This window comes from Myotis myotis, unplaced genomic scaffold, assembly GCF_014108235.1.
Source record: "Myotis myotis isolate mMyoMyo1 unplaced genomic scaffold, mMyoMyo1.p scaffold_m19_p_17, whole genome shotgun sequence".
NCBI lineage: Eukaryota > Metazoa > Chordata > Mammalia > Chiroptera > Vespertilionidae > Myotis > Myotis myotis.
In genome coordinates this window covers 40,124,208-40,133,501 of record NW_023416321.1, presented here as the reverse complement: position 1 = coordinate 40,133,501, position 9,294 = coordinate 40,124,208, and the positions used below count along the sequence as shown (strand labels likewise).

Below are 9,294 nucleotides of genomic sequence, written 5' to 3'. Positions count from 1 at the left end.
GTAAGGGGCAGATACTATTATTAGCTCCACTGTACGATTTAGAAACTTAGGGCAGTTTAGTAGCTTGTCCAAAGTTTAAGCACCAAAGCTGGAACTTGAAGATTTTTTAAGTGCGATTTTTCTCCTTTTTACAAATACATCCTTTTAGAAATACTTATCTTAAAGATAATACTTATTTCAAAACATATTACGTTACAGAACGGTAAAAACAAAAATGACCACTAGTCCCAACGTGCAAACATAAGTGCTATTAATTGGTGTATTTCCTTCCAGAAAAAAAGTTCCCTATTTATTCAACAAATATTAAGCAGGACATGTGCTAGGTGCTGGGGGTACAAGACACAGTTCCTGCACTCATAAGGCTTACAGTCTCATTCTTGCTCTTTGTTCCTTTTTACTGGGAACCTGGGTGTTGATAGTCAAAAGAGTTTCTTTAAGAAGCCAAAGAGTAAATAAACTGATAGTGCATTTCTGGTGGGCCCAAGGCTTCCGTATGCCCACTCCCACCTAGGTTCTCCCTGGAAACAAAATGACACGACTGGATCCCTAGTGAAGGAGTTAAGAGGCAGAAAGGGAAAGGGCCAAGCTCTCAATTCAGCTGACCGAGGACTTAGGTCTTGACTCTAGGTCCTAGGGAAAGGGGTCGGGCGGGGGCAAGTGGTATGTGGCGTCCAGGAAGATGACGAGGGTCCCGACACTCGTGAAGATGATGAAGGTCCACAGGAAGAGGCGGTCCACTACCATGGCCACAAATTGCCAGTCTTCCTTCAACTGGGGGTAAGCAGAGAAAACTGTCCCTGAGCTCCAGACCCCAGGGAAGGCCACCCCCCAAGTCCCTGGACCCTGTCCTGGTCCTCCTACAACAGCTCTGAGATCAGGGCAGGCTGCGAAACTACCAACGATTGGTGACGGTAAAGAACCAGTCAGTTTAAAAAAAAAAAAAAAAAAAAAAAAAAGGAAAAAAGAACCAGTCGGAAAACAGGGGGCGGGACCAAATGAGGAAGCTTCCAATCAAAAATAGAAACGTAATATTAGAGGCGGAGCCTGAGTTTGAGGGTGGAGCCAAGGCTGTGCCCGGCTCCACCCTCACCGGACTTACCGCATCGTGGTCCTCCTGTTCCTGCAGCTGTCGAGCGATGTAACTGATGGAGGAAACGACCTCCCGTAACTCGGCGGGCAGGCCCACAGCCCGGTTTGGACCATCGATAAATCGCCGTAGATCCAGGGCAGACAACTCAGGCTGGAACCTGGAAGAGGCGGGACCGTTTGGTCAGGTCCCGGGTGCAAAGACACAGCCTGCGTTCGGGCCATAGCCCCCGCCCCAACATCCTGCCCCTTTGCACACGCTCTCAGGCTCTCCCCGCCGGCAGCGGTGACTTCGCCAGCCTCCCGTAATTCCTCCCGTCTCTATGGCGTAGTCTCCCCCTTTCAGCAAAGGGGGCAGCAGATACTACAACTCCCATGATGCTCAGCATCTTTGGGGAGCTTAGACCGCCTGCCTCCGCACAGACTTCTGGAAATTGTAGTTCTCCCTCTCTGAGTAGGTTCTACCTGTTGGGTTTGGGGAAGAGGAAATCGTTCGGTGGCTTCCGGATGAAGTATTCATCTGTTCCCCGACCCCAGCCACTCCCCGGAGACTCCCTGAGGGCTGCAGGGGGCGGCTCCGGCATCTGGTCTCTCTCAGGCTTGGGCCTCTTCAGGCCCAGGTACAGAGGCAGCTTGTGGATAAAGATCTGCAGAGTAGAAGAGGCGTGTTGGAGGGGGTTCTCATGCTTTTAGGCCAGAAGGGAAACAGCCAGCCACCCCCACACCACATGCCCATTCCTAAGCATGTGCGCATATGTCCCCCAGAGCTCCACAGGCAGGGAAAGGCAGCCACGCAGCCTTCAGAAGCTGAAGTGGACGGGAGCCATCCTGACTGGAGAGGGAGGTTATGAGGCTCCACCCTGATAGTGCCTAACCCCGAGGATGTTCCCCTGGGACCCAGGATGGGCCGTATGGATGATGAGAGTGTGCGGGGGTTCTTGTCCCAGCATCAAGAAGGGTTCAGGAGTCTGGAGAAGGGGCTGTGCGTAGGTGACATAGGAATCCAGAGACTAATAAAGAGTCCGGAGACGAAATATAATGTTGTAAGGCATTTTGGGGGTCAGAGGAGCTTAGCTAAAGGAGCTAAGTTCTAAGATCTTAAGTCTAAGGCAGCGGTTCTCAACCTGTGGGTCGCGACCCCTTTGGCGGTCGAACGACCCTTTCACAGGGGTCACCTAAGACCATCCTGCATATCAGATATTTACATGACGATTCATAACAGTAGCAACATTACAGTTATGAAGTAGCAACGGAAATAATTTTATGGTTGGGTCACAACATGAGGAACTGTATTTATTTATTTATTTATTTATTTATTTATTTATTTTTTAGGAACTGTATTTAAAGGGCCAGAAGGTTGAGAACCACTGGTAAGGCCTTGGGTTCTCTCATCGTCCCCAGGACCCCATGCTTCTTATTAACCCAACTTGTCCTGAGGCGAGACAGAGATATACACTTCAAAGGGTCAGGGTTTGGTACAGAGTCCATTGTCAGAATGGGGGAATTAGCCTATGGCTGTTCAGGTGTTTGGCCAACAGGAGGCAATAACATGTAGATGAAGATGCCCTTTAGCTGTCTGGCAGCCACAATCAGTTTCCTATTCAGGTTTGGGGAAATGCCTTTAGCCATTCCCAACAGGTGACTACATGTGTGACTCAACCCTGCTGAGTCCCCACGTCTCATCAACCTTTTGATGAAACTCCTGAAATTATGACATGCTGGAATTGGTCTGCGGCAAGAGTGTGGGATCTATGAAATGGTCATGATGGGAGGGCAAATGTAACTGTGCAACGTCTGGACACCCAGCAGGCCTTGGCACTTCAACCGTCCATGAAGAGTTGTAGTTCTCCCTCAGGTCTGTGAAAGGGAAGGTTGAAGTGGTAGGAGGGAGAAGTCAGACCTGGACAAAAAGCCAAATACTAAGATTAAGAGTTAATACAAGCTAGAGGAGGAGATTCTCTTACCTGACGGACCCAAAGGGGCATTTGGTGGGTGTGAGGTGAGCGATGGTGCAGGTTGAGGACAACAACGCTGAGGATGACTGAGAAGGTGACGAGGACCATGGTAAACATGAGGTACTTAATGATGATGGGGACAGCCAGGGAGGTCTCGGGCACTTTGTCTGCCAGCAGCAACAGGAACACAGTAAGAGTCAGCAGGGCAAAGATTGAGAGCCCCATCTTCTCTCCTTGGGGGGCAGAGGGGAAGGCAGAAGAATTAGGCTTTGCCGGAAGACAATCTCCATGGCATAATTGGTGACCATGTTTCCAGCCCACTCACTCAAGACAGACTTTTGGAAGGACCAACTGCATGGCAATGATTCCTACATTTATACCTCCAGCCTGGACTTACTCCCTTACACTTATATTCACCTGCCAACTAAACCTCTCCGTTAAGTCTGAGATGTTAAGTAGACATCTCAAACTTAACATGTCTAAAACCTAACTCCCTCATCACCAACTCCTCCCATAGTCTTCCCATTTTATAAATAACAACTTCATCTTTCCTGTGGCACAGGCCAAAACCCTTTCAGTCATTCTCAGCTCCCTTCTCTCTCTCATCCCACATCCGATTCATAGCAAATCCTGATGATTCTACCTTCAAAATATATTTTATCACATCTACCCCTAACACTCATGTAGGTATAAACCACCATTACCTCACGTCTGAGTTATTATAAAGGCCTCCTCTTTGCTTCATCCTTTACCCATCCCCCCCCTCTGTTCTCAAGAGAGCAGCCAGATTGATCTTATTTTTAATTAAATATTTTTTATTGACTTTTAGAGAGAGAGGAAGGGAGAGAGAGAGAGAAACATCAATTGGCTGCCTCCTGGACACCCCCTACTGGGGATGGAGCCCACAACCTGGACATGTGCTCTGACCTGGAATAGAGCCAGCAACCTTTGGGTGCACAAGACGAAGCCAACCAACTGAGCACCACTGGCCAGTTAAAATGTAAATCAGTCCCTGCCCGCATGGCAGCGTGGCTCAGTGGTTGAGCGTCAACCTATGAACCAGGAGGTCACAATCTGATTAATATGTTACACAGATTAACTCAATTCTAACCTTTACAACAACTCTGTGAGGTAAGTACTGATTACCTTACAGCAAGTGCTCAAAAACAGCAACGACAACACCACCACTTACATAGAATTTACTGGGTATGCTCATGAACTCACGTGATCCTCAAAATAATCCTATTCTGTAGGAACAACCATTGTCCTTGTTTCTAGATTAGGAAACTGGAGACACATAGAGATTAAGGAATTTGCACAGGGTTACTCTTACTATATTATGCTGCCTCCTAGAGAAATGTTGGCTATTACTGCCAAGAGAAATAGGAGTTTAAGAGACTAGTTAGGTGGCCCAGCAGGTGTGGCTCAGTGGTTGAATGTTGACCTATGAACCAGGAGGTCATGTCTTTCTCTCCCTTTCCCTTCCTCTCTGAAATAAAAAAAAAAAATTAAAAAATTAAAAATAAAAAAAAACAGAATAGTAGCCCAGGAACCAAGAGGTCACTGGTTCGATTCCCTGTCAGGGCACACGCCTGGGTTGCAGGCTCAATCCCTAGTAGGGGGCATGCAGGAGGCAGCCAATCCATGATGTTTCTCTCCAATTGATGTTTCTATCTCTCTATCCTTCTCCCTTCCCCTCTCTCTCTAAAAATAAAGACATATTTTAAAAAAGAGAGAGAGCCCTAGCTGGTTTGACTCAGTGGATAGAGCATTGGCCTGAGGACTGAAGGGTCCCAGGTTGGATTCCAGTCAAGGGCACATGCCTGTGTTGTGGGCTCGACCCCCAGTAGGGGGCGTGCAAGAGGCAGCCGTTCAATGATTCTCATCATTAATGTTTCTAATCTCTCTCTCCCTGTCCCTTTCTCTCTGAAATCAATAATAAAATAAAATAAAATATAAAAATATATAGAGAGACCAGTAGGTGTCTAAAAAGTGAAGGAAGGAGGATACAAAGAATGAGGACAGGGAACAGGAGAGTTGTCTAAATCTGAGAGATTGTTGGCCAGAGGAGTAGAGGTTTCGAGGATGAGATACTAGGATTCTGAAGTATTCAGAATTTACTGGGTGAAAAGAAGTGAGCAACAGAAGACAGGCAGAGCCTGAGGCTGGAGGAAAAATCTGGATCCAGATAAAAAAGCTCTGGTTGCCCTAACCGGTTTGGCTCAGTGGATAGAGTGTCGGCCTGTGGACTGAAGGGTCCCAGGTTCAATTCCGGTCAAGGGCATATACCTTGGTTGCGGGCACATCCCCAGTAGGGGCTGTGCAGGAGGCAGCTGATCGATGTTTCTCTCTCATCGATGTTTCTAACTCTCTATCTCTCTCCCTTCCTCTCTGTAAAAAATCAATAAAATATATTTAAATAAATAAATAAATAAATAAATAAATAAATAAATAAAAAAAAAGGCTCTGGTTGACGAGAAAACCTGAGTGAGATTGCTGAAGCACAATCCGTGCTGGCTTGACAGGAAAACCTTGCCTGGATTAACGATGGAGAGGAAGAAGCTGAGCTCCTGGTAAAAATGGGGGCTGGGCCTGACCAGTGTGGCTCAGTGGTAGAGTGTCAACCCAGGAACCAAGAGGTCGAGGTTCGATTCCAGTCAGGGCACATACCTGGGTTTCAGGCCCGATCTCCAGTAAGGGGTGTGCAGGAGGAAGCTGGTCAATGATTCTCTCTCATCATTGATGTTTCTATCCCTCTCTCCCTCATCCTTCCTCTCTCTGATATCAATTAAAACAACAACAACAACAACAAACACGAGTGCTGGGGCCACTTCTCCCTTACCTGCATCTGGCGGCAGGTAGAAGACGAAGATGGCCAGGAGAGTGATGAGGATGCATGGGGCAATGACATTGACCAGGTAGAAGAGAGGTCTGCGGCGAATGATGAGGTAGAAGGTGACTTCTTGATGCTGTCCCTCTCCCGCTCCCCTAGGATCCCCTGGAGGCTGGATTAGCCGAGAGGGCTTGTGGATAATCTCCCATTGGCCATTCTCTTGGTGAAGGGGAAGAAGAACAGGAGAAGGGGACACAGATGTGGGGCCTGGTCCTTGCTGGTGCCGGTTATGGCTTGCTCTACCACATTCTAGAGCAGCGGAGGCTGATGCGATAAGGGGTTAGCTGTGAACACTAGGCTGGACAGCCCATCATTAGTAAACTGAAATAAGTCTTAATTTCCATATTTGCACAATGTAGCTAGTCATACCTATCTTGCTGACACCACAGGTTTGTATTGGCATTGCTGATGGAGTATATTTACCAGCCTGTTAGAAACTGGAAGCCATACAGCCATAGTTGTGGGATCCAGGCCCACTCACCAATGAAGGTCCCTTCATGAATGTCCACTTCCTGCCGTTCCTGCCCATCCAGGCCCACACCAGTGTGCAGGCTGACCTCTGAGCTGTCATAGCTATAGGAACGAAACACCATGGTGCAGTTCTGCCAGTCAAAGGGGAAGTAGGTGACCTGAATGGAAGGAGGAGTCACTAGAGCTGGCAGAGAACTGGTCAGGGCTGGGGGAGTTAAGGCGATCACAGGGCAGACAAGGGTCATAGAATATGGAGCACCAGGAAGATGAGGGCCACCAGGATCGGTCACAGGGAAGTGGGGGTCACAAAGGAATTGGAAGGTTATGGGGGGGGGCAGGGGCAATGGAGGGGAGTTACTGAGGAAGACTGGAAGTCAATGAAAGTGAGCAATGAAACAATGGAAAATCAGGAGGTTAAGAGAGATGTGAGGGTCAGGAGGGGTAACGAGGAGGGAGGGGTGGGAGTCAGGCTATCTGAGAGAGGGAGGGTTTCTATGAGCGCCTGGAGTTCCCCGGGTGGAGCCCAGAGACCTGGATGCTGCAGCTACTGCGATAGTTGCCAGGGGGCTTCCAGCGCACGGAGCCATCGGAGGTGACCACGACGTTAATGTCCAGCGCGACGTCAAAATTGCCGTCATTGCTGCGGGGAAGGCATCTGCTCAGGTGGGACCAGGCCCCGCCCTCCGGCTGCCGCGCCCTCCCAGAGGCCTCGGCCCCCCCCAACCCACCACCCCGTCCTGGAAAGACCCTACTTGTTCAGTAGCACCACGTCTGGGAGCCACACGGATCCAGCCGTGATGCGCAGTAAATCGATGCCTTCGTACTCGGCGGGGTCCCAGCTCAGCCTGTAGTCATTCCACTCCTAGGAAAGCAGAGGCCGAGGGGGGCTGTCAGGGGCTGGAGGCTGGGGGGAACCTTGGACGGTCCGAGGGAAGCGCGCAGTGAGCGCGAGGGTGGGGGGCAGCGCAGGTGTGGGTGAGATTCCGGAGGCAGAGAGTTCTGGTTCCGGCTCCCCCTGCACTGGCTCGGACTCCAGCAGCTGATTCCCCTTCCCTCGCAACGGGTCCCAATTTTTTAGTCCGTAACAACGAAGACGTCGCACTAACTATCCTCTAAAACAGTGGTTTCCAAACGGCAGTTCGAGACCCGTTCGTGGGTCAGGAATCAAATTAGGGGCCCCCAAATAGTTCAAAAAAATTAGAATGAAACAATGCACGAAGTACAACTCCCGCAGTAAAGATGGCATTGTTTCCCGAAGCTTCTGTTTCAGTTTGTTTGTTTTTAATATATTTTATTGATTTTTAATAGAGAGGAAGGGAGAGGGATAGAGAGTTAGAAACATCGATGAGAGAGAAACATTGATCAGCTGCCTCCTGCACACTCCCCACCGGGGATGTGCCCACAACCAAGGGATGTACCCTTGGCCGGAATCGAACCTGGGACCCTTCAGTCCTCAGGCCGACGCTCTATCCACTGAGCCAAACCGGTCAGGGCTGTTTCAGTTTTAAATGTGTTTTCTTTTTTGTTTGTTTGTTTCTTGTTTTAGTTCATAATGAAAAAATTATTTTTGACTGGGCCGGACATTCGAGGACATTTGTAAAGGCAGCGGGACACCCTTTCCCATCCCGGGGGGGTCTCCGTACCAGGTCTAAGTACACCTTTGTGCTCATCTCCTCATCCTTCTCGTTCTAGAAGGGAAAAGTTTAAAAGGTAGAGGTTATATAAGTGGAGATAAATGAGGGGGTTCGGCGGTCCAGCTCTCCCTGGAAACTCCCCGCTTTTTCTGAGTCCCACCCGCTCGGGCCCAAGCCCCGCCTCTACCTCCGAAACTTCCTGCGGTCTCTACTGTCAGTCAATTCCCCCGCAAGTCCCGCCCCAGGAGCCCCACCCGCAGCTCCAAAGTCGGACCCTGAATCTCCGCCCGCTGCTGATTGACGCGACCAGCACCAAGCTCCGCCCAGCCGGTGACCCCGCCTCAAGGCCCGCCTCCCAGTCCGCCCATCAGCCCCGGTTCCACTCCAAGGTCCGTCCGCAGGCGGGTTCATCCCCGCACCCGGCCCCACCCCCGGCCTGTCCAGCAGTCACGCCGATGTCCACCCAGGCTCTGCTAGCGACCGGTCCATCTCTCAGCCTCGTCCCGCCCCCGTCGTCCCTCGGTCCGGCCCTGCCGATAGCCACGCCCCCAGCCCGCGGGCGAGCCTGACCTCCACCGCCCGTGCGTCCTCACCAGGCTGATGAGCTGCGCCAGTTGGAGACCAATGCTGACCCCGACGCGGTCTCCGACCTCGCGCGCCGGCCGCACCGAGCTGTCATAGCCCGAGAAAAGTTTCTTGCGGAGCCGGCCTTCTGCCTCCGAGCCGCGGGCGCCTGGAGGAGGGCAGTCAGTGAAGCAGGGTGCCCGGCCATGACCTCTGGCCCCGTCACTGTCCCTCTGAAGCCCAGACTTACCCGGGGCGAACGGCGCCCCCAGCAGCAGCAGCAGCAGCAGCAGCGCTCCTAGGGTCATAGCCCGGCCGCGTCCAGTGAGTTCGCTCAGTGAGCCACCGGGATGGCCAGGGCAGGGGAAGTGACGAGGCGCCCAAGAATGTGCACCTGTTGTTGGGGGGCAGCCGCCAGCCCACCCGCCCCGCCCCTGGGACTTGATCCCGCCCCGAACAACTGCCAGTGCACGCCACCCACGGATAACAGACAACACATCCGTTGTATAAATCTTCTTTATGTGAGAATGCAGGGAGTGGAACATGCCCCCCCCCCCCCCAGCGGAGCCAGGACACGATGGGGCCCGGGCGGGGTCTATGTGGGGGAGGGAAGCATCAACGGCTCTGGCCCTCCCCTTAGGCCTCCCCAGTCTCCCCTGCACAGGTCTGAGGCTGCCCAGAGCCCACCTCC

The 9,294-nt window shown here is 51.4% G+C and overlaps 1 protein-coding gene across 2 annotated transcripts; it reads right to left on the bottom strand.

Annotated features, from left to right (window-relative positions):
• Positions 1-262: 262 nt before the first annotated feature.
• CHRNB1 (cholinergic receptor nicotinic beta 1 subunit) lies at positions 263-8,994 on the bottom strand. Of its 2 annotated transcripts, none has more exons than XM_036341970.1 (11): positions 8,854-8,994; positions 8,633-8,772; positions 8,049-8,093; positions 7,158-7,267; positions 6,937-7,045; positions 6,416-6,563; positions 5,884-6,198; positions 3,051-3,274; positions 1,552-1,733; positions 1,100-1,247; positions 263-771 (listed from the first exon to the last, which is right to left on the bottom strand). In XM_036341970.1, the coding sequence occupies exons 1-11, from the start codon at positions 8,909-8,911 to the stop codon at positions 631-633; spliced, it is 1,620 nt and encodes a 539-aa protein (XP_036197863.1). In that variant the 5' UTR covers positions 8,912-8,994; the 3' UTR covers positions 263-630. The 2 variants fall into 2 exon arrangements, with proteins under 2 accessions (XP_036197863.1, XP_036197864.1); XM_036341971.1 differs by having other exon boundaries at positions 5,884-6,093.
• Positions 8,995-9,294: the final 300 nt, after the last annotated feature.